General features: G+C 56.7%; 8 protein-coding genes across 8 annotated transcripts; 4 read left to right on the top strand and 4 right to left on the bottom strand.

The window, feature by feature from the left end:
- Positions 1-631: 631 nt before the first annotated feature.
- On the bottom strand, positions 632-2,138 carry MKK02DRAFT_5882 (diacylglycerol acyltransferase; the record flags this gene model as incomplete). The annotated part of the gene is made up of 8 exons (XM_053093678.1): positions 632-698; positions 746-864; positions 918-934; positions 981-1,081; positions 1,184-1,534; positions 1,586-1,676; positions 1,729-1,961; positions 2,011-2,138. Coding segments are annotated over 8 exons (1,107 nt in total), but the record flags the coding sequence as incomplete, so codon positions are not given.
- Positions 2,139-2,679: 541 nt separating this feature from the next.
- On the bottom strand, positions 2,680-4,888 carry MKK02DRAFT_45495 (serine carboxypeptidase S28-domain-containing protein; the record flags this gene model as incomplete). Its single annotated transcript, XM_053093448.1, has 13 exons — positions 2,680-2,831; positions 2,879-2,945; positions 2,991-3,162; positions 3,207-3,270; positions 3,318-3,475; positions 3,525-3,603; positions 3,653-3,685; positions 3,735-3,947; positions 4,011-4,182; positions 4,232-4,322; positions 4,368-4,445; positions 4,493-4,684; positions 4,719-4,888. The coding sequence occupies 13 exons, from the start codon at positions 4,886-4,888 to the stop codon at positions 2,680-2,682; spliced, it is 1,641 nt and encodes a 546-aa protein (XP_052946565.1).
- Positions 4,889-5,668: 780 nt separating this feature from the next.
- On the top strand, positions 5,669-13,034 carry MKK02DRAFT_37270 (uncharacterized protein; the record flags this gene model as incomplete). Its single annotated transcript, XM_053089613.1, has 23 exons — positions 5,669-5,863; positions 5,926-6,098; positions 6,149-6,222; positions 6,271-6,630; positions 6,674-7,063; positions 7,115-7,485; positions 7,544-7,747; positions 7,798-7,917; positions 7,974-8,468; positions 8,515-8,838; positions 8,889-9,066; positions 9,116-9,410; positions 9,454-10,548; positions 10,602-10,959; positions 11,011-11,324; positions 11,372-11,663; positions 11,710-11,914; positions 11,968-12,040; positions 12,088-12,241; positions 12,311-12,465; positions 12,515-12,697; positions 12,755-12,872; positions 12,927-13,034. 23 exons carry the CDS (start codon positions 5,669-5,671, stop codon positions 13,032-13,034), a joined length of 6,234 nt encoding a protein of 2,077 aa, XP_052946564.1.
- A 319-nt stretch (positions 13,035-13,353) lies between these two features.
- On the top strand, positions 13,354-14,555 carry MKK02DRAFT_37269 (D-isomer specific 2-hydroxyacid dehydrogenase; the record flags this gene model as incomplete). The annotated part of the gene is made up of 4 exons (XM_053089612.1): positions 13,354-13,522; positions 13,569-13,762; positions 13,813-14,399; positions 14,453-14,555. The coding sequence occupies 4 exons, from the start codon at positions 13,354-13,356 to the stop codon at positions 14,553-14,555; spliced, it is 1,053 nt and encodes a 350-aa protein (XP_052946563.1).
- A 106-nt stretch (positions 14,556-14,661) lies between these two features.
- On the bottom strand, positions 14,662-15,510 carry MKK02DRAFT_45493 (ribosomal protein L7/L12 C-terminal domain-containing protein; the record flags this gene model as incomplete). The annotated part of the gene is made up of 4 exons (XM_053093447.1): positions 14,662-14,778; positions 14,968-15,171; positions 15,225-15,455; positions 15,505-15,510. The coding sequence occupies 4 exons, from the start codon at positions 15,508-15,510 to the stop codon at positions 14,662-14,664; spliced, it is 558 nt and encodes a 185-aa protein (XP_052946562.1).
- Positions 15,511-15,748: 238 nt separating this feature from the next.
- MKK02DRAFT_45492 (uncharacterized protein) lies at positions 15,749-16,168 on the top strand (the record flags this gene model as incomplete). The annotated part of the gene is made up of 3 exons (XM_053093446.1): positions 15,749-15,967; positions 16,017-16,074; positions 16,125-16,168. 3 exons carry the CDS (start codon positions 15,749-15,751, stop codon positions 16,166-16,168), a joined length of 321 nt encoding a protein of 106 aa, XP_052946561.1.
- Positions 16,169-16,533: 365 nt separating this feature from the next.
- MKK02DRAFT_33896 (uncharacterized protein) lies at positions 16,534-18,606 on the bottom strand (the record flags this gene model as incomplete). The annotated part of the gene is made up of 5 exons (XM_053088813.1): positions 16,534-17,403; positions 17,454-17,541; positions 17,618-17,961; positions 18,019-18,452; positions 18,501-18,606. 5 exons carry the CDS (start codon positions 18,604-18,606, stop codon positions 16,534-16,536), a joined length of 1,842 nt encoding a protein of 613 aa, XP_052946560.1.
- A 241-nt stretch (positions 18,607-18,847) lies between these two features.
- Positions 18,848-20,298, top strand: MKK02DRAFT_33895 (ATP-NAD kinase-like domain-containing protein; the record flags this gene model as incomplete). Its single annotated transcript, XM_053088812.1, has 4 exons — positions 18,848-18,914; positions 18,967-19,229; positions 19,272-20,108; positions 20,167-20,298. 4 exons carry the CDS (start codon positions 18,848-18,850, stop codon positions 20,296-20,298), a joined length of 1,299 nt encoding a protein of 432 aa, XP_052946559.1.
- Between the last annotated feature and the right edge of the window lie 1,822 nt (positions 20,299-22,120).

The raw sequence follows: 22,120 nt of genomic DNA, 5'->3' as shown, positions 1-22,120 counted from the left end.
TGCCCGAGTGGAGGTCAGTGTTCTCTGGCCGAGGTGGAGGTGACGGGCTGCTAGGAAGCCCGCCAAGGGCCGAGCGAGGTACTGAATGATGCTATGAGGCCATTCGGGCGGGCCAAGATGTGTCCGATATGGATAGTAGGCAAGATGGCTGGTAGATGATGGCAAAGAAAGAGGCTGATGCTACAGCGGACTCGATCTGCTTCAACTTTTGGCTCACACCAACGTTACAGCTTTCCCACGGTGTATCCAGTCTCCTCCCAGCCAGTCAAGCCGAAATTCCTCACCGAAACAACTTCTCTTTCTTACATTGCGCTTCCTTATAGGTACGTTGATTTACACACTCAGAGTTCCGCCCGTGAACGTGCGACAGCTGACCATCTGCAGAGTCGCTTGGTAGTCAGATTCTCACGACAATCCAGGTGCTCGGAAGCGCACAGAGCGAGTTCCGCTCCCCTCCTACTTTGGACGGGAGTTCGTCCTTTTCTCGCGGCTCTCGACGACGTGTCTATCATCGTCAAGCAGAGGACTGGGCGTCACATATGCGTATCAACAAGAGCATAGCAGAAACGCTGGTATGAGGCGAATGATGTATCGCATATAATGAACCGAACGACTATCTCAAGCGCGAGCCCTATTCAACTAAAGTCAATTCCTTGGTCCGATGCCTGGCATATACGTCCTTGTACTTATCCCAAATACTACCTCGATCAGCTTCGGAGCCAACTTGCTCGACAGTCAAGCTCACCTCATTAGTTCGTCAATGTACTGCTTCTGCACTTCCTGCAGCACCTCCTGAGACGGGTCCTCGTCCTTCTTCACGTGGATGGGTCTGCCAACGACCGAGACAATGGGGTGTCGGAAGGGCTGATGCGTCAGTCGGGTACCCTCAAAGGCTACTAGATAGGCATGATACGCACCATCAGGCCATAATTATCTGCGACGTCAGCTATATTGATAGACATTGATCGGCAGTGACTGACAATTGAAGATGCCGCGACCAAAGAAGAGAGGCAAAGTGAAACCGAAGATGCTCTGGAACCGCTTCTGGAGCTTGAAGACCAAGGACCCCTTCTTGTTCTCCCTGGAGTAGTCAGTGCCAACTAAGTGGCCAAACCCTAGTAGACTCACATCTGGTCGTAAATCTGTCACGTCAGCTCGTCTTGCTCTACCCTAGATCGGCGACAGACTCACGTCGTTCTCTCCGAAACTGAAAACAGGAACCAAATCCGCCCCGTGCGTAAGTGCCATCTTGATGAAGCCCATCCGCTTCTTGAGCGTCAAATCCGCCGTCCCCGGGTGCGCGGCGAGACTCTCCGCCGCTCCGCCGACAACAATGGTGATCGAGCTCCCGGCACCTTTCGACAGGATACTAGCGCAGGATGGCTTGGAGACAGAGCACATGCCATGGAGGAGGAGCAGATCACGGTAGAAGGGGATCTTGAAGTTGGATTCGAGGGTAAGGAGGTGGGGCTGGATGCCGGGGAAGTTGGTCGAGAAGCCAGTGCCCTCTGTAGCGAATGTTGCAAATGCGCCCCTGGATCTTCAGCTACATAACCTATGTCGTATGCAGATGGAGGGGACTTACATCCCGATGATCCCATGCGGGTGGTAGCCGAACAGATACGGTCGATCAGGTGGAAGTTCCGCCTCCTTGACGATACTGCACGGGTAGTATTCTGAACATCAGCTCAGAATATCATGCCCCAAGCGCTAGGCAGCAAGACTCACCTGCAAAGTACCTCCATAGCCTTCCATGCCTTAGCCACTGGATCGGCCTTCCGCCCGTATCCGGCGCCGAGTCAAATTGGATCCAGATGATATAGGGAATCATGACCGCCCACAGTGGCCGATAAGACAGGCACATGAAGAAGCAGAACATGCAGATAGGAAGGAGTAGCGCCCAGAAGGCCACAGCGAAGGTTTGGAGTCGGCGATGAGGGGGTATGCTGAGTGGTGCGAATCTGACAATCAGATCAGTCGATTACCGCTGTGCTAGATCGAGTCACTCACTTGACCTCCACGCCTTTATTGAAGCTCTCCCTGATCTCATCCAGCTTCTTCACACCCAACATGGGGCTCTTCAACCCCTCTGCGACCCTCGCACGAGCCTTGGACAGACTGCCCGTCCGGCTCGACCGCCCACTTGGTGTCTGACTGGTGCTACCACTCGCACCCTCGACTTTGACGTCGTCGGCCAGCGACACGCTGGATGAGTTTCGAGAGTTGGTCGAGGAGGGAGCAGCGGACGTCTCTGGGCTAAGGGATGCGGGGGCCTCGCCGCCTGGTCGACGCCGAAGTGTCGACATCGTGAGAGATGGGGTTGGTCGTCGGTCGCTGGTCGTCAAGCTGGAGAGGGTGGTCGAATGCCCGAGGACCGAAGGATGTGACTCCTGGCGCGCCGCTTGTGTAGCTTGAAGACGAAGTCGGTTGCAAGGTTTCGAGGCACCTGCCACGGCGATACGCTGGGTTTACTGGTGTGTGAAAGTGCAAAGAACAGTGAGCTGCGTATCTTAAGCTTGGCTTTGAGGAATGCGGAGCCAGATGGATGACGTCTTCGCTGCCGAGATCCGATGTCCGAGCCTGTCCGAGCACGGTGATGGTGGGAAAGGGAGTGTCACGCAAGAGCACCTGCCAGATTCACGTCGACTTCTGTCTACTGAGGTATGATATATCATCTGTCTACTGCTGGTCCCTCCGAGCGAGCTTCGCCTTCTCAAAGTCCTTGACCCATTTCTTGATGAACTCCACCTCGAAGGCATGCACCTCCTTGATTCTCTCCGGTTCATGGGAGTGGTTGTTCAAACCATTCTCATCATAGTGATGTACGCCATCTATACCAATCAGCCAAAGCAAGAACACGAAAAGAACGCCGACTGACCGAATATGATCCGCCTAGGACGGTCGATGGTGGATTCGCGCTTGGGTGCAGAATCAGCTTGAGGGGTCTGTCATATCAGCTGATGTTGTGCCATTGTACCGCATGGACTGACCATAGGTCTCCAGGGATCTCTATCGCCGTCCATGAACGCCAGTCTGTCCGCCTGGATCGCATAGTCCCCTCTCCTGTTAACTTCCTCAACGTCCGGCCACTCCGGCACGGTGAAGTGCTTCCCGGGCGGATAGGCCTGCCTGCAGATCTTGGACGAGTGCTCGAGGGTGAGACTGGGTCATCAGTCACTACTTCTCGGATGGTTAAGTGGACTTACCGTTTCGACAGTATGCTAGGGCCTTCGAGGGGTGCGGGCATAAAGTAGCCCCATTGAGTGCAGACTGTCGAGATCAGCCCGCGCCTCCACAGGATTCTCGAACGAGCTAACCTTGGAAGAGCCAAAGCCTCCATTCCTGGTCTAGCCCATCATCCTTGAACTTGGCGTCATCGTGCGACCCAAAGCATTCTTGCACCCCCGCCTCTTCAGGACACCGCGAGACGATATTCTCTTTGATGTACTTGGCGTAGTTGGCGACTTCAGAGGGACTTAGGAAGTCAGCGCTGAACAAGCACGAAGATACTCGCCGTAACTTACATTCTGATCAGGCCGAGCTTACTGCTTCCTCCACCGGCCGTGAGAGCATCACAGAAGTGTTGGAATTTATCCGAGCCGACTGAGCCGCATCAGCTATTTATAGCTCTGCAGTTTAGAATGTGACCCACCCTTCGGATCCCAGTTCTTTGCCTGCCACATCCCTGAGAACTCAGCTCCTCCCTCCGACCGATCTACATGGCAGACTCTCACCAAGAGGAGACTGTATGACATCCGCAAAGTCATCGTCCTCCAGCATTGCCAACCCGAATAGCCCCTTCAACAGGCCCGGTAGTGGGCCAGGCATATCAAGTATGCTATCAATGGCCTTGACCGAAGACCTGATTGCGGCTATGCAGTCTTGCGGCGCGTATTCCTGGATGGGGTCGAAGTACTGCGGAAAGTTGACTTGCGCATGTGTAACGGCTATCAAATCAGCTTTCCCGCATCACCGACATATGACACAGCTGACACATATGGATAGCTCACCGCTGCTGGCAATAGCACCCCAGACAAGCTCGGGGTATTGCGTCCGCATGTGGGCAGCACGCGCTCCAGCATAGGAACCGCCGTAGTATATCCATGCGGTGTTATTGGGGTGCAGCGACTCGGCGGCTTCGAGCGGAAGTATAGATGTTGGCGGCTTGAAGTGCTTGATGAACTGTACGTCAGCTTCAGGTATGACGAGCTCTCGCATCAGCAAAGCTTACATATGCGGAGTCCTCCAGAGCTTCGGCGTTATTCAAGAAGCGCAGGTTATCGGTGGAGAAGGACGATACCGGGACGGACTTGCCGTAGTACCTAAGATCGTCAGCTGGTCCGATGAAAAGCCATGAAGCACCTCACCTGTGCTCGAGGACAACACTGAGCCCATTCGTAGCGTTGGACAGAATCTGAAGGATGCCTTTCTCCAAGAACGGCAACCTAGTAAGTCAGCCTGTTATCCCGATCGTAAGTCATGCTGAGCTCACCGGTTAGCCCCGCTGGTCTCCCCACCATCTAGCAGGAAGACGGGACCTCCGGACTTATACGAGCTAGCATCGACCCAGTACCGATGACAGAACGTCCCATTCACGGAATCGTCAAAGTGACTGATGGGTTGGTCAAAGCAGTGCGCTTGATACCGCCCGGACAGGGCCGCTTCGGCCGATAGGGGACGCTGACTTCAACGTCAGCAGTGCTTGTGAATATACTCACTAGTCGTGCTGCGCCGTCGAGAGCTGGGCTTCCTGTCGAGACAAGGCTTTCCAGAGACCAATCTGCGGACGACCGTGAAGAAGTAGCGAGTCGTGGAGCTCGGGCTGCAGAGCAGATGCGATTCCCGCTGCCACCACAACAGCACCGAGCGTAGACTTCATGCCGACCATCTTACTGTCGCTTGCCGCGGGTCGATGAGTTGCGGAAGGATGTCAGCTGAAAGTCGCAAAGCGAGAGAGAGAGAGACAGCTTGCTTGCATCGAACACATGGGCTCCTCTTCGGCCATCGGACTACGCCGAAATGAGGAATGCGGAGAGGGCTCACCATCTCCATTGGCCGAGTTGACAAGATCAAGACAAGATGATGATGCAACCCTCTTCCACTTGCGCTTCTCTCACATTCCTTCTATAGCAGCACACCCACACAGCGCTATAGCTACCCCTGCAACTCATAATCCCATCGGCGCACCAGGCGCCAGCAGTATGCCAGCTCAAAGCATTGCCAACGTCGGTGCTACAAGTCAGACGACACCTCATCGACTTCGTAAGCGTCCCTCCCTTTCCCCACACACGCAAGCGCCTCACATCCGGACGCGGAGGCGCCCTCACGCTCGTCGAACACTTCATTGGCCAAGAAGCATAGCTAAATCCTTTAGCTCCCTTGACTGCTCCCCGACCCATCACCAACCCGCAGTACGGCTCCGAAGCTGAAGCCGAGTCCGGCGCCTTCGAGGAGTACTACGACGACGAGGACGAAGAAGAGGAGGCTCTCCAGGACGCCATCGCCGCTATCGAGGACGGAGCATACGTGGACGAATGTGTGTGTCTCTCCTCTAGATCGTGTTTCGTGCCTCGTGGAGGATCACGCTCATGGGAGCTAAGAGAGAAACCGAACGCTGATCGCCTTCATTCTTCCCTCTCCCTCACCTCCTCCATACATACCGTCTGCCATGAATCGACCACTCCGATCTCAACGTACCCCGCATAACCGTCTGAAATCCATCCGTCCCCATACCAAACCTCGCTCCAAAACAACAGCCGATCCCGAAGACGACGTGATGGGGGACGCATGGCCTTGCGATGTGCCCAATCGCCTTGCCGAGCCTTTCACCCCAGAGGATGGAAGAGGACCTATCACCACCGAGGTAAGCTTGGAATACACCCCGGTCCATCTGAGCATCACGTTGGCCGTAGCTGATCATTTAAGGCTGACGATGCTCGCTTGTCATGCCTCGGTCTACCCCTCGCTCTGCCTTACGAGGTGGAGACATTAGCGGAGATGGACGATCGCTTGGAGCTTATCTGTCAACGCTTGATTGAGTGTGTGAAGGCAAGAGAGTATGGGATGGGCTTCTCGATGTGGGACTCGGCTTTGACAATGTAAGCCTCGACTGGCCGCGGCAAAGTGGTGATCTAGCTAACGTCTCCAGCTGGATGAGCATGGGCTACCCTATGAAGCGAGAGATGAAGATCAAGCTCATCTTCCTTTACTACGAGCTGCTGTGTGAGTTTTAATATCTGCGTGGATGTAGATTCGTAGCTGAACCTTTAGTCGTGCCCGGTCTAAGCGGTACCTTCGTCGATAATTGCGGCAATCAGCTCATCCCGCTTCTCGGCGATCGCATGCTGTCCATCTGGGACTTCCGCATCCCGTGGCGACCGCTGTACGATGCGCTGTACAACGAGCTCTTCCCCCACCCCAACAAGCTCGCTCGTCACTCCTTCAACCTCGCTCCTACCCTTCTGAACGTCGCCGAGTCGGCCCAGCGCTTCTTCCATCCGGCCGAGATGGATGAGATGCTGGAGACTATGCTCCCGAAGTTCGAGCCCAGCATGGACTCTATTCTCGCCACTCAGACCTTCCTCGTCCACTTTCTACCTATTTCCCATCCTCAACGATGGATTCCGCTCAGTAAGTTCGCATTTCAGCTATTCGAGCTCGAGCTAATGATCAGTCTTCCGATTATGGGGTGGCCTCAACAGTGGTCTGTGGGATGACCAAGCCTCTGACCTTCTCGGCCAACTCAGTATCTCCCACAACGACCCCGGAAAGTCCGACCCCTCCCTCCTCGACAAGATCCCCCGCGGCACCTTCAATACCCCTGAAGAAGACGCGAGGAATCCCGGGCCGAAAAAGGTCGCTCGGAACCATGAGGTCCGTCTGCGGGATGTCAAGGGCGATGTGGTGGAGGATGACGATGGGTTGACGTACTGGGTCGATCCTGCCAAGGTTCCGGCCGAGCCGAGGGTCTCCGATCAGAGCTGGCAGGGGATCAGGAAGGATGTAGGGATCTTCACGGAGCAGGAGTTCGAGTTCTTGATGACCAAGTGTCTGCGGTCACTCAGTGAGCTTTTTGGTCCGCGATGAGGTGATGAAAGCCAAGCTGACACCCTAGACGTACCTGTCGGAGGCAGTATCGCCTCGCACAACGCCATGTCCATCACCACCGCCGATGCTCGGACCAGCAAAAAGGTCATGGACGCCAAAAAGCCAATTGACCGCGTTCAGTCTCTCGCTGAGACCATCATCTACTCTGTCGCCGAAGATGCTGAACCTGCGAAATCTAGCTCGGCCACCGCTACACCGGGCACCGCCACTCCCGTCAACCCAGCTCTGAACAGGGTGCAAAATGGCTCGGGGATGAAGCGGAACGACAGCTCGGACAGTCTGGCAGCGGCAGGTCAGAAAGGCGATGCGGAGAGAAAGTACATGGCTGGCTCCAAGGCGCTGGACCACCTGTCCAGGTTGTTGACGAGTTGCGAGACGGTAAGCTCTATGAGGCTCACCAACCAGCTGTCCGCCGGGCTCGAGCTGACCTTCCCAGTTCTTCCACCCAAGCAACTCTGGTCACTGGTCTGCTTTCCTCACCACCTTCCTCGCGCACCTCGCACACAACTTTGTCGAACGGTGGAAGGCACAGGAAGAGCCTTCATGCAAGACGCCGGCCGCCTGGCGCTTGACCCCGGCGATAAAGAGGGAGTTCGTGCTGGTCATGCGACCTCTGGCCCTGACTTCCATGTTCAATAAGGTATGTCTCAGCCACTTACAGCGCCCAAGGCCGTACGGCTGACATCGCAGGATATGGACTCGGTGTCCTCGGCGGTGTCGACGCTGAAACGTCTGGCTATCCTGGAGCCGGATCTGATCATGCCGGCGCTGATGGAGCGGATCGTCCCATCCTTGCAAGGTTTGGAAGAAGTGAGCTTCTTGGATCTACAAGCTGTCTCTCCTAGGCGATGAGCTGACGTCCTCAGACTAACCGAACTCCCGCCGTAACATATGCGCTCGCTGCTCTCGCTCAACCCCTCGCGGCTCGTCAGCTATGGCGGATGGGCGGCATGTACGTCGCCGACAGTTTCGCCCTCCTCCTCCCGGGTATCGATCTCAATGACCCCTCCAAGACCGCCTTATCATGTATGGCCATCTCCAACATGGTCGATTACATCCGGATCGGCGACATCTCCGACTCTGAAGAGACGCCCGATACGTCCGGTGGCTCCCGCGCTCTTCGGAAGGCTCCCAGACCTGCGCTCCAAGATGATCCGAACGACCCAAGTCAGCAAGAGCTGGAAGATCTCTCTCCAGAGGAAGTCAATGCTCGTGTGCGGTTCGCGACTTCTGCATTCCGAGACTGGGTGCCGGAGTTTGTCGGTCGGGTGCTGTTGCTGTTTGGCAACTTGCCCGAGGAGGGCGGAAAGACTGGGAAGGCGGGCGGGAAGACGGAACAGATGACCGTCATGAGCGTACTGGTAAGCTACATGTCGACCCACTAAGTTAACACAGCTGATGACGTAGCACACATGCGGAGGAGTATTTGCTGCACTCGATGACAAGCTGTTCGAAGCCGCCCTCGAGCAGATCGCCGACTACTGCTCGACAACCACCCGCAGCAACGCCGTCGACTCGGTCGGCGAGCTGATCCGGAACTTGGCCGCCACTCGCGCGACTCAGGTCTGGGAGCGTCTTTTCCCCGTTTGCCGACCTCGGATTCTTGCCGAGCTCAAGGCGGGCGCTTCCTCCACACGCACGCAGACTACCTCGGTCCCTCGAGCATCTGACGCGAGTCTGCATTGGTGGCAGAGTATCCTGTACGGAATGCTCATTCCCGGTCGAATCGACGTAAGTCAAGCAACGCATCCTCTTCTAAGAAAGTTAGCTGACCTTGCCAGCTCTCCGACCCGAGATGGCGGAGCGACTACCTCGAGCTCATGCAGGCGATGATCGACTCGACGTACTCTGAGCGAGGATGGCACTGGACCGGCAAAATCGTCGAAAAGTCCATCAGCTGCTTGACGTCCATCTACTTTGCCGAGATGAGCATGCTCGAGTCGGAGAGGGACAGCGATGGTAAGCTATGCGCCTTTTGTCAGCTGTCTGGGCATAGCTGATATCGCAGATGTCAAGCAGAACCACACGCTTTGGTGGGGCAAGCTGTACCGCGCAAGCGAGATAAAGCCGTCTTGGCGCGTACCGTCGGAACGGCAGATCAGCATGGCATTCGACATGCTCAACATCGCCGAAGGATCGCTCGGCAAGCTCAACAACCTCATTGACACTCGTAAAGTCGGTGACAACGACTGGAGTAACGAGTTCTGCCGGGCGGCGAACGTGGTGGACAAGGCGCTGAGGGGCTCTTACAATCTCCTCGCCGAGATCAATGAGCTCAAAGAGGGAGGCGAGCGAGCTGAAAGGTGAGCTTGCTCGACTACGGGAGTGACAAAGCTGATGTCATAGCTACATGCCCGCCGAGATCCTGCGTCTCTTACCGCCGTACAAGTCAGGCGTCATCCTTTCCGATCCGAAGGACCCAAGGTACCAGCAGGCTGCGTCGTTCCGGAAACGCGTCGGCGAGACCTTACATCGGGTAGCATCCGCCATGCGGGATGCTGGCGAGTCCGACAACTCGGTCGAGACAGTCAAGATCCTCGTGTCCACCATCGGTACCTACCTCACGGCGTACGGCATCCGCTCCAAGCAGTTCACATCCGCTCAGTCGGCGTACAGCGGTATGCAGGCGACCAAGAGGATGTACGAGAGCCAGCGAAAGCAGCATCGTCACATTTTCATGGCGGCCGCCTCGGTCCACTCGCAGAATCGTCTCACTACGTTGGCTTACTATCGCGTCCGGTCCGCACTCGACGACAAGCTCATCAAGAACATGCTGGACTTTTGTCTGTCGCCGTTCGTCCGAGTCCGGCGGTCCGCCCAGGGCGCGATGGAGACCATCTCGAAGATCTACCGCGGTACTTGGGTGCTCTGCTTCCCGCTCCTCTTCGACGCGCTGCAGCAGGGAATGGATCCGGACCGGATGAAGGGCGCCCTTTACGTCCTGCGGTACAACTACGTCGGGATCTCCCGGATCGGCCGGGACTGGCGACACCTCGTCCAGCTTGTCGAGTGCCTCTTAAACGCACACCATGAGAACAAGGCGTCCGTCCAGGCTCTGGTCACCAAGGCGACGGACGAGCTCATCGCTACGATCAGGGAGCCGTCCAGCCTGCAGGTCGAGGCGGGGATTGAGAAGGTGGATGTAGCGGCCGATGCGCTGGCCGGGATCATCGCTCGAAAGCCCGACCAGGCGGTCGTCTCTCAGCTCCGTCAGGGGCTGAGGAGCCTCGTCGAACGACAAGATGGTCAGTACGACGTCTTTGTCGACAAGGTGCTGGCTATCTCGAAGAACCCCAGTTTGAACTGGCGGTACGTCTTGGCGGCGTCCCGGTTCTTGTACACCATGACGAGGCGGGATCTCCCAACGGACGTACGGCTGGCACGATTCTTTGCGGAGAATGTGTCTAATCCTCATCCAAGGATCAGGGATTTCGGAACTGTGTAGGTCTTAGTCAAGTCGGGGAATCGTCGCCGGGCGGAAGCTGATAATGCAGCGGCCTGACTCGGATGCTCTTCCACGTCGCCCTTCGTTCGTTGTGCGAAGGCGACGAGCGACGCCTCGCCCACCAGGAACCCCACGACCGATTCAGTAAGGAGATCGAACTCACCGATACCTCTCCCGCCTTTACGCAGCAGTATCTCCAAGCATTCCGTCAGCCGATACCCGAGGGGAAAGAGGCAGAAGTCATGCTTCAGGACCGTCTGGACTCGGGGTGGCTCGTATGGGGCAAGACGATGGAGGTGTCCCGCCTCGCGGGATGGGAGGAGCAGGCATGGAAGATTGACGAGGGATGCCTGCCGGCTACGGATATGCTCAAGGAGTTGATGGGCCAGGATGGATGGTGGCAGAAGGTGAGCTAGCTGCTGCAAGTTTTGAGCGCAATCACCAAGCTGACACCGCAGCTCGCGGACCAATGGGCGCAGGAAGATACTCGAAACTACCCCTCCGCCACACACATCGACTTTGTCCTCTCCATCGCCCAGATCCACGGTCTACCCATCCTCGAGGCCATCAAGCCCATCGTTGACGGCTATCTTGCCGAGATGGACACGAGCAAGGTCTATGATCGGCACAAGATGCGGGCGATCTTTGAGTTTGTCTCGGGTCTGCTGCGCGGAACCGAAGAGTGGCCGGGCAAGGATAGGGCTGTCTTCTGGAGGTGGTTGACTCCGAAATTGCCGGATCTATTCGGGAACATCAGGCATGATACCACAAAGTGAGCTACATAGTGCAGTCTCCGTCATGACTTTGCTGACAGTCTAGATGTTGGGACATCTCCATCGAATACGTCCTGAATGACCGCGATCCCCGGCGGTATCAACCCCTCGTCGATTTCTGCATCGATACGGCCCTCGCTGCAGACTTCCAGTCCGGCTCGGCATTCGACCTCGCCCGTCGTGTGCAGCTGGTCAGGTCCGTCCTTCGCTGCCTCCAGTGGCGGTTCAATGCGTGGACGGACGACTTTATCGACTTCTACTTCCGCTCAATTACTTGCCCGTATGCGGATGTTAGGAACCTCATCGCCTCGGTCTTGAACGGAATGGATCAGATCAAGGTGAGTTCTGATGAGCATATAGCCGGAGGAGGTGCTGACGAGCTAGTTCTACCCGTCCTTCTCGTCCGCCACTGCCTTGAACAAGTTTATTCTGGATGACCCGAGCAACAAGCAGGACCTCATGGGTATCCGCTCAGGACACTTCGACAGCCAGCTCAAGCAAATCATGGAGCAGCTGCCAAAGTGGAAGGCGGAGAGACCACACGGTCCCAAGGCTGTTCAGTCGGAGCATGATAATGCGGCTATGACCAGTGAGCTGTCACGTGCAAACTTTGGTAGCGGAAAGATAAGCTGACTGGACTAGTGCTGGCTTGGTTGACGATTGAGCTGTCGGACGTACACGCTGCCGCTGCGTTCCCTTACATTATCCCTATATTGTAACCTATCAGCGGCTCGAGAGATGCTTCATAGCTGACACTTCCAGGCCGGAGATCTTCGAGCTGCGCGAGCTGAACGATAATCTGGACCTGCAGCGGAGCGCTGGTCGAATGCTCGCGCTCATCACTTCGATCACTCCGGACCTGGACCTGATCGAGCCAGTGATGGCCGCTTTGCTGTCTATTCTGGAGAACTCCTCTGTAAGCTCACAGCTCACCAAGCGCCGGATCTCGAGCTAGGTCGCAGAAGGACAAGAGCTAACATCTCAGTCCTGGAAGATGAAGATGCACAGCATGCCGGTGCTAAGCCTGGTCTACTTTCGGAACCTATCTCTGCTGTCCGAGACGTGCAAGGCCAAGTGTCTGGACGTTGTGGCGGCTTCATTGAGGGATGCGAACCAGGAAGTCCGAGAGATGGCTTCTTCGTGAGTTACCATGCCGACCTAGACCACGAAGGCACAGCTAATTTTCCAGCACGTTGAGCGGCTTCCTTCGGTGCTCCCAGCGATCTATGGTCGTGGTCATCAAAGACAGATTCACTCGGGAGATCAAGGCGACGACTTTGGCGAGACGCCGTGGTCAGCCGGGGCAAGTCGATGCCGAGTATCAGGAGCAGCTGGTCAAGTTGCACGGAGCCATTTTAGGCGTGACGGCAATGTGAGCTTTTCCGCCATCCTTCCCTCATGGTGAAGATGATTTAGCTGACAAGTTCAGCGTCGAAGCCTTCCCTTACACCGTACCGAAGTTCATGCCGAAGCTGCTCGCAGATGTGCTTGCACCAAGAGTATCAGATCCGGCGCCTATTTCGACCACGATCCGGACATGTGTTGCGGTGAGCTAGCTCGAGCTCAATGATCTCTCCTGAGCAGGAGCTGACGATATTTAGTCTTTCAAGCGGACACACGAGAAGTACCAGGACAAATTCAGCGAAGATGAGCTATCGGCGATGAACTATGCGCAAGCGGGGAATTCGTACTGTAAGCTACCATGCTGAATAGTCACCATATTCGCGCCGCGTTGCTGACCTGGACAGATGCCTAGATGGAATAGAGAGAAGATGCGAGGCGGGAAAGACGTGGAGCTGGAGGAGGGCTCTAAATGCAGGAGGCGATTTGACGTGTAAATAAAAGAAGTGGCGTTTTGAGAAACGCAGATGACTAGAGCAATGCATGTACATGATATCCGAAATCTGTTCTGGTACAGTGAGGGCCCAGATCAGGCCTTATCTTATCGCTCAAACCTCCACCTCTTACTTCAAATCCGACCCGACTCATTCCTCGTTCACTCATGTCTACAAGTTACCTCTTGGTGCCATGTCGCCCAATAATGAAGAGTTCAATACCCGCGGCGCTAGCAGGGCATCCGAAGCCACAATCTATATCACCTCTCCGCTCCACCCGACCGCACAAGCACTCGCGGAACGGACTTTTGCGCGGGTTATCCAAGAAGGAAAAGATGGACAGGGATTCAGTCGCGCAGAATGTCTGCAGCAGGCTGATGGGATATGTGAGCAGCAGCTCTGGGCCAGGGTATGTGACAGTGCATAGCTCACGCAGTATAGTGATGCGCCTGGGCGTTGCTTCTGCCGAGAATCTCCAGCAGCGTATAAGTCCAAGGCTGCGCATCATCACTCGCTCGGGGGTGGGGTACGATAGTATCGACCCACAAGGATGTCGGGATAGAGATATAGTGGTGACGAATCTCCCTGGCGCGAACGCTCAAGTGGGTCTGGATCGCTACACTTCTTTGTAATGCATCCACTGACATTGCAGGCAGTAGCCGAGCTGGCCCTCACACTCGCCCTCTCCCTCCTCCGCCGCGTCAAAGAGATGGACCGCCGCTTCATCTCCGGCGAGGGCCTCCGGTCGATCCACTACCTCGCTCCCGGCCTGACAGGCAAGACGGTCGGTATAGTGGGTATGGGCAATACTGCTCGGCAGTTTGCTCTCCTTCTACGCCCCTTCGGCTGCAAGCTGTTGGTGCACTCGCCGACCTCTTCGGCCGAACGATGGACGGCGGAAGATCCAGACATAGCCAACAGTGGCGATGCTCCAATAGAGCACGAGCGGGTGGATATGGAGACGATCCTCGAAGACGCAGACGTCATCTCACTCCACTGCCCGCTGACACCGCGGACGAAGAACTTGATCGGCGAGAAGGAGCTGGGAATGATGAAGCCGACGGCGGTGCTCGTCAACACGGCGAGAGGCGGGGTGGTAGATGAGCGAGCCCTGGAAAAGGCACTACAGGCGGGCAAGCTGGCAGGTGCTGGTATCGATGTGTGGGAGATTGAGCCGGCAAGAGGGGAGAATCTAGGGGGATTGGGCAAGATGAGTAATGTCATTTGCCTGCCTCACCTGTGAGATATACGTTCAATAACCACTTTACCCGACCCGGTCGCTGATCATGTAGGGGTGCCTCGACAGAACAGGTAGCGGAGTCCAGTACCGTCCGCGCTGTCGAGATCTTGGCGAACTTCTTTGATCGAGGAGAGGTGGTCCACCGGGTGATATGAGCACGATCATGAGGGAGGATCAGTGTGGAAGGTGTATATAGACGATAGATGAGTAGAAGTTACAAGCTGACAAACAGCGAGGGAAGTGCTAGTGCATACAACGCGATTATACCAAAGATACTGTCGCTCCCAATGCCTGCATTGTCTTTTGCAGCTTCTCGGCGTCCTCCTTCGGCAGGTTCTCCTTCAGCGTTTGTGGGCATGATTCGACGAACTTCTTGGCCTGAAAGCGTCAGCAAGAGTCTCTTTCGAGGCCGTCCTCCATCGAATGCCTTATATCCCGCCCTCTCTCCTCCGCTGCCTCAGCCGCCCTTTCTCCTCCCCTACCTCAGCCGCAATCATACCCTCCTTCTCATTGACCCAGCCCTCCACGGGCCTCCTGCATGCTCTTGATTTTAGATGTCCAACTCACCTCCACCAACGTCATGTTAGGCATCAACACCTTGACCTCCCTGATCACCTTTGCCTTTGTCGCCGGGTCGATTGCATCCAGCTTGACCGTAAAGATCGTCTTCTCCTTTGGCTTCTCCTCTGCCGCTTCCGCCTCCACTGGTGCCGCCGCCGCCGGTGCAGCCGAGGACGATGGCATTGCTATTTCCGTGATATTCAGGCGGGTCTACCGTATCAGCTTGCTGTGCCCCATCACACATGTCCCGTGGTGATGCGCACTTTGAGAGCAGTGACCAATTCCGACACTTCGAGTAATGTCAACCCCGAGATGGACTCGACTATGGGCCCGACCTTGGCGCTGACGGGTGATTGAGTTGGCTGTTCGGCAGTTTCGGCGAGGGATGGGCGTGTGGAGGTGAATGTACGGGCGGCATAGCGGAGAGTGGGGGTGGAAGAGGATGCGCGGGGGGAGAAGGATCGGGAAGCCCGGAGGAGGGACTGTACGGGGCGCTGAGAAGTCAGCTCTATTTCAAAGACATGGCGATGCAGGACAGCTCACGCTCATAGTGCTGATCTTGATGAGGTTGCTGCTTTATGCTAGGGATATGCAAAGGCTATGATGGACACTTTCTGCTGCTGTGCGAAATCGAGACGACCATCTCTGACCCATCTTTTTGATCCCGAATTGGCAAATCCATATAATCCCGCTAATTTCCGGGTATCTGACCTGTCATGACACCGGCGCCAGGAACGGACGCGTTCTGACAGGTCCGCATTCCTCGTCCATCCACCTCACCTCAGACATGTCGGACTTTGACACCCCGCCAGAGATAGAGCAGGCCCTCGCCCGGATCAGCTCTTACCGGAATGTCAGGGGCGTCATGATACTCCTCCGGGAGCCGCTGGGGATCGTCAAGAGCTCGGGGGCGGTCTTTGATGGCGAGGCGGGAAGGGTGTATGCGAAGGCGGTCGAGGGAATTGTGGTTACTACGGCGAGGGCAGTGGCAGAGTGTGAAGAAGGTGTAAGCTTGCCGTGCTTCAAGTGTTAGGCGGGGAGAAGCTGATCTGAAGGACGTGCTCAGATTGATGAGGATACGAACGAAGCGACATGAGCTCATCATCACCCCTGGTACGTATCCGACCGCAGCCTTCATCTGACGCTGGCAGCTGATATTTTAGACGGTCGCTTCCTTTCGGTGGTCCTGCAAGATCCGGATCTCTGATTGTCCCATCTCGTCCGGCGGCCGACCACACCGACCGGTCGCCCTTTGTGCATAACACTCCACACCGAACGCCCCACCGTAATCGGTCTCCCACGCCCGGCATGCCGGTCTCCCGCCACTCGCATGTTCCGGAGGAGAACTCAAGAGAATGGCCATACAGCGGGCCAGCACGCTAGCAGGGCGCCAGGACATCTATGCGATTCAAACATGAATGACATATCGTATTTACAGTGTAATGAGAGGTCTTGCTAACCTACATGGAGAGATACAAGGGTTTCTACGCTATCTATACACAAAGTCGCCCCTAGCCTATACACAGATGACAAGTACAACTGTATCCTTTGTCCACATACTCACCATACGTATCAAGCCTTCCTCTTCACGGTCGCACCATACGCCAAACCCTTGACCGGCCGCCCATTCTTGTCCGCAATACCCAAAAACTCCACCATGCTCGGCTGCTTTGCCAGACCCGCCTTCCCAGTCCCTCCTGTAGTGACCTTCCCTTTCTCTTTGGCGCCATAATTCCCTCTCGCGCCATTGATGTTTGCCGACCGAAGTGGCTGGGGAGCAGGTTCGGGGGAGGACGAGCCGATCGTGATCGCCTCCCTGGCCCTGGTCTGACCTGGCTGTGGCGCGGCACGACCACCAGCGAGCGTCTTCTTTCGGTCCGTCTCGGCGCGATTGGACGAGAAGGGATTGGCATTGGACCGACCGCGCTTGAGCGAGTCGATGATAAAGCCCGGCTCTGGGTCGTCGTCGCTTCCGCAATCGACCGCTTGTACCTTGCTCGAAGGGCTTTGGGCAAAGTATTTGGATTGCTGTTTGCGCTTGGGAGGGCGGACGGGATCATCGTCGAAGAGGGTGGTGGCGAGTGTGCGAGCGGTGGGATGCGCGCGTGCTGGGCGACTGGGACCGCTGTGCGACGGAGGGGATATGTCGGCGAATGAGGGGTCTAGGATCTCCAGGGAGTCGTCGTATTGCGTAGACTGGCGTCGGACCGCCTTGAGACGCTTGAAGCCGGGGGCAAGATCGTCTCCGAAGCTCGACACGGAGTCGGCGTCGCCGTGATGGCTGCCCACCATATCGTCGTCCTCCAGCTCGAGCGAGGGCGACCTTCCTCTGGGCGGCCGGGCCTGCCGCTGCGCCGAAGCAGTCTCGAGCTGAGCTCGAAGACGGGTGTTCTCCTCCTCGAGCTCTTCGACTTGAGCTTTGAGCGCCTTCTTCGACTCGGCCTATGCGGGTCAGCTTGACTCTCCCGCGGAGAAAGTAGGGGATAACTGACCTTGGCTTGGTACGTCCTCAGCGAGCGGGTCCGCTCGTTCAACGTGACATTCAGCGCCTTCAGCTCGTCCTTGGCTTTGTTTGCCAACCTACACTGCGTCAGTTGGTAGTCCTCCAGAGCGCCAGGTCTCAATCGAGCGACACGTAGGGTATAGGTCAACTCACCTCACCGCATCCGCCGCCTTCTTTTCCTCCGCCTTGAACTTCTCCTCCGCCTCCTTCCTCGCCGTCCGTCTCAGCACCGCCTCCTTCTCCAGCTCCCGCTTGACCGCCTCCGTCTCCTGCTTTGCTTTCGACACCTCCCGCTTGCACTTCAATTGCTCGAGCTGCGTCTGGCGCTGGATCTCCTGAGGCATATGGACCTCGATCAGGCGTTTGTTCTCCCGCCGGATTTCGGCGGTCGCGTCTTCGGCTGCAACAGCCCGGGCGCGGAGTGTGGGGATAGCCGGATGGGTCTCAATAGTCGCGCGGAGATTGTTGATGGCTACTGTGAGACCTCCGACGTATGTCTGCGAAAGTCAGCTCGCTCTCCTCGGACTGAGCAAGGGACAGCTAAGAATACTCACCTTCATCCCCTCGACGGCCCTCTGGCTGACCAGATCCTTCTGCAACCCCTCCGCCCTCCTCATCAAAGCCGCCATGTCCTCCTCGTTCGTCTCCCCATCTTCATTCATGTCCTTCACCTCCTCCCCCAGCCCCTTTGCGCGCCTCGCCAGACTAAATGCCACCCCGTCTCCTTTTGGTCGCAGTGGACTACTGCCCGCCTGGCTCGACCCGCCACCCCCGCTCTCTTCGATGTTGAAGTAGAGACGATGGAGGTCCAGCTCGCCCGTGTCGTCATCGACAAAGCATTCGGCGCGACAGCTTGGACACCGAGCGGGAGCGTCTTCAATTTCCGAGGGGGAGAGGGATACGCCGCGATATTCCCGTAGATGCTCGATGTGCCGCTTGGTATCCGAGTCGAAGCTCAATCGGAGACAGTGCTCGTGGAAGACATGACCTGGTCATCAGCTAGAGTTCAGGCCCACACTAAAGAGAGAGGGCCTACCGCAGTCTCCAGCGGCAACGGGGTACAATTCATCCAGGTCATCCCTCGCGCAGAAGAGGGACTCGAAGCAGATCCCGCAGGTCACGCCATCAAGGCGAGTGATCATTATGCTACCAGTGTCCCCGTGTAGGTCAACAAGAAGGGAAGAAAGAAAGAAGGTAGATGTACGATGTGAAGTTGAGAGAAGGCTGGGCCAAGGACGCGTCAAAGAAATCAATAGACGGCGATGACGTTATGACCCCGGCTCAGGCACGGTTTCAACGTGACAACGCTGACCGCTTCGCTTTCAGCCTCATAACAGAGCTATCTGCTACTTACTGTACTTACCAGCCCGACATCTGGACAGTATGGACAATCAGAAGACGGTGTACTTGGTGGTTAATCCCGTCGCGGGACAGCAGACTGCTCGAGACTGTGCGTCTCAACCTCGCGTTCCTCGTCAACCCGTTCGCAGCTGACCAAGCAGTCGTCAAGAGCTATGTCAAGCCTCTCTTGGAACCTTCAGGATACTCTATCAAGGCCTACGAGACTCAAAGCGTCGGTGACGCGGCCAGAATCGCCCGTGAGATCTCTGAGCAGCCCGCCTCGACGGCCCAAGGAGGGGCACGGACGGTCGTTCTCGCTGGAGGAGACGGGACTATGCACGAGTTCATCGAAGGGATATACAGCTTGGGAGGGAAGGAAGCGAAGGGGGAGCGCTGGGAGCTCGTCATGATACCTGTGGGAACCGTGAGTGTTTTGTCTGCTCTGAATGCCCGTGCTCATTTGTAGGCGAATGCTCTGTATGCCTCAACTTACCCGCCCGGCACACCTCCTCCCTCGTTATCTGATACTCTTTCTGGTCATACCTCCTCTTTCGAAGAAGAGACGCTCGCGAAGCTCTCTTCACTCGCCGCCTTCCTGACCGCAGGCAAGAAGCCGACAACCCTCCCCATCTCCCTCTCATCCTTTACCGGTTCCGACAGGAACGCCAACGCCGCTCCTACTCCCATCCCCTCACACGTTGTCATCTCCACCTGCCTCCACTCCAATCTCCTCGCCACAGCCGAAAACCTCCGAGCCGAATACCCCGGCGTCGAGCGGTTCAAGGTCGCCGCGCGGGAAAACGCGGGCAAGTTTTACGACGCCAAACTCGTCCTCCACGGCGGCAGCAGCGGGACTGTACAGGTATACGAGCCCGCCACGTCCAGCTTTGTCGAGACTGGCTCCCGGGTCATTGATGGCACATTCGCCTACTTTCTCTCGTCCGCCGCTTGCCCCCGGCTCGAGCCTACCTTTGTCATCTCTCCTCTGCTCGAGCGTATCCCGGACAAGGAGAGCATGGACGTGTTGGTCATCAGGCCGGGTAGGGATCCTCGTATCCGCAAGATCCTTGATGAGGCGGAATATGAGAGTTTCAAGGCGGTCAGGGACGCGGGGGATCAGGAGGTCCTGGATAAGCTGAGCGAAGCATGGGTGCCAAGGGCCTGCGAGGTGGTGGGGAAGGCGTATGAAGAGGGAAGGCACGTGGATCTGACGTATACCCCAGAAGGGGACGTGGAGAGTAGGGGGACAGGACCGAGGGTCGTCGAAGTGTACCGGTGCACCGGATTCGAGTGGACACCCAGGGTCAGTCATGTATTTGAAGCTCAAGATCACAAGCTGGTCGCAGAGCTGACAGAGACAGGACAAGGACGATAAAGGATCCCATCTCGTTTGCGCGGACGGTTCGCTCATGCACATCCCGTCTGGGGGTAGCGCTTCGGTCCGGCTGGATAAGGGGGCAGAGGGGAAGGGTGAGATCTGCTTGTGGACGTAGGGGTAGAGTCGAGGGACATGGCAGGTGGGAGGCAGCTTCGTGATCTGTTGAACAGGCACGATGATCTGAGGGAGCAAGAGGGGCGGATGGGAAGACCGGGGTGTGGCTCGGAAGGGACAATCGATCTACTGCTTGAATTTGTATATAGAGTGCTTTACGTTCCACTTGTATATATCGATGTGCTTCTGAGCTGCTCAGCGCACGCGTAGATTCTTATACGGGCCGCAGCCCAGCACTGCCCCAGCTGTCCTCGCCGCAGCACGCAGAGGTCACCGTCAGCATACCTTGAAGCTAGAAATTTTGCTTCCGCTCCGGACGCAAACCAGCGATATTCGGATGGTGGACAACGTTGCATGCATCCATTCTTATAGGCTGTTTATGCTGCACTGCGCATACGCCTCGAGACTGGTCAGATGTACAGCGGATCGAGGTATGCATTGGCTGAAACTGAAAGGCGCAAAGATGAAAGAGACGATTGCTGCACTTTTGCCGAAAGAAGACAAAAGGCCGGAAATTAGCGCCACCCGGAAGGGCGCGTCGCACTCGCGCGTGTTCCCGGGCGGCAGCAACCCATTCCTCGCCCACTCACTCACTTGCCCCAGCCAGCTGTCTGTCACTGTCTGCCTGTACCGGACATCGTCCCTCCTTTGTCTCTCTTACCGTGTTGACTTCTACCACCCCGCGCGAAGCTACGCTTGACTGCCCTTGCATAATCGAAAGCAAGGGATCGCTCGCTCGGGGTCAACTTGCCCCGCAAGGCCAGGGAGCGTTTCAGAATCGTGCCTCCATCCCCCCCTTTGAACCTCTTTCACCCAGTTTCGCCCGCAACGCTATCACACCCTGGCTCAGCATCCTCGTCATACCGGTCATCGACTCCTCAGCAGTATCAGCTCTGAGATAGCTCGACTCCCCCATCAGTACTCCCACTCTCGCATCCCCATCAACATCTCCGCACCAACCCTCACACACTCGGATCGGCTGCTTCTCGACGCGGCTAGTATTTCCATCGACTCAACATCGGCGTTGAGAAAGGAGGAAATCGGGGAGGACAGAGAGTCAATCAAGGAGGGAATAAGCAGAAGAGCGTCGGGAAAAGGAGGATAGAGCCTTATCCTCATCCGCCGATCACCCTCCACCTTCTCAACCCGCACGGTTTCGCCTCTTTGTCTCGCTCTGCGACGGCACGCGTCTAGCGACATTCAACCCCTTTATTTCGTACAATCGCCAGTCACAGGCTCCGAGCCAGCGGCAGAATGACAACAAACACGAGTCCTAAGCGACACCAAATCCGACATCCTCAACCATCCTGTTTGTCCCCTTCCTCCTGCCCATTTACACATTCCTCGATCTCACTTCCACCCTACTGGAATTCCCGCTGACACTCCTTCTCCGCAGATACCGGCGCTACCCCTGTCGGTGCACCTCCTCCACCCGCTATTGGTACCGAAACAGCACGTACGGTTGAATACCACCGGCCGACGCGTAATTCCGCTCACTACACCCCCTCCACGGATATGTCCCTCGGTATGGCGTCGTCTCGCCCACCCCACTCGGCCGCGCTGGACAAGACGTACCCCACTCAAGGCGGCCCAGGCGGCCCTCCCTCCGCATTCCGATCTCCGCCCCTCACTTCCCCTGATTTCAACACCCCCTCCGCCCTCCTACCATCCCGCGCAGCGCCGGCGCCACCGGGCGGTCTACTCCGCCGAGACTCTTCTCTCGGTGCGAGTAGCATGCCTCCAGGAAGCAGCACTGCCAGGCAGTACCCCAACCAGTCTAAAAGCGCGACCAACTCGCCAAACCCAAATCGGTACTCGTCAGG

The sequence above is a fragment of the Dioszegia hungarica genome (genome assembly GCF_025882075.1).
Source record: "Dioszegia hungarica strain PDD-24b-2 chromosome Unknown MKK02contig_8, whole genome shotgun sequence".
NCBI lineage: Eukaryota > Fungi > Basidiomycota > Tremellomycetes > Tremellales > Bulleribasidiaceae > Dioszegia > Dioszegia hungarica.
The sequence above is the reverse complement of the archived record's forward strand: the minus strand, read 5'-3'. Positions and strand labels throughout refer to the sequence as shown.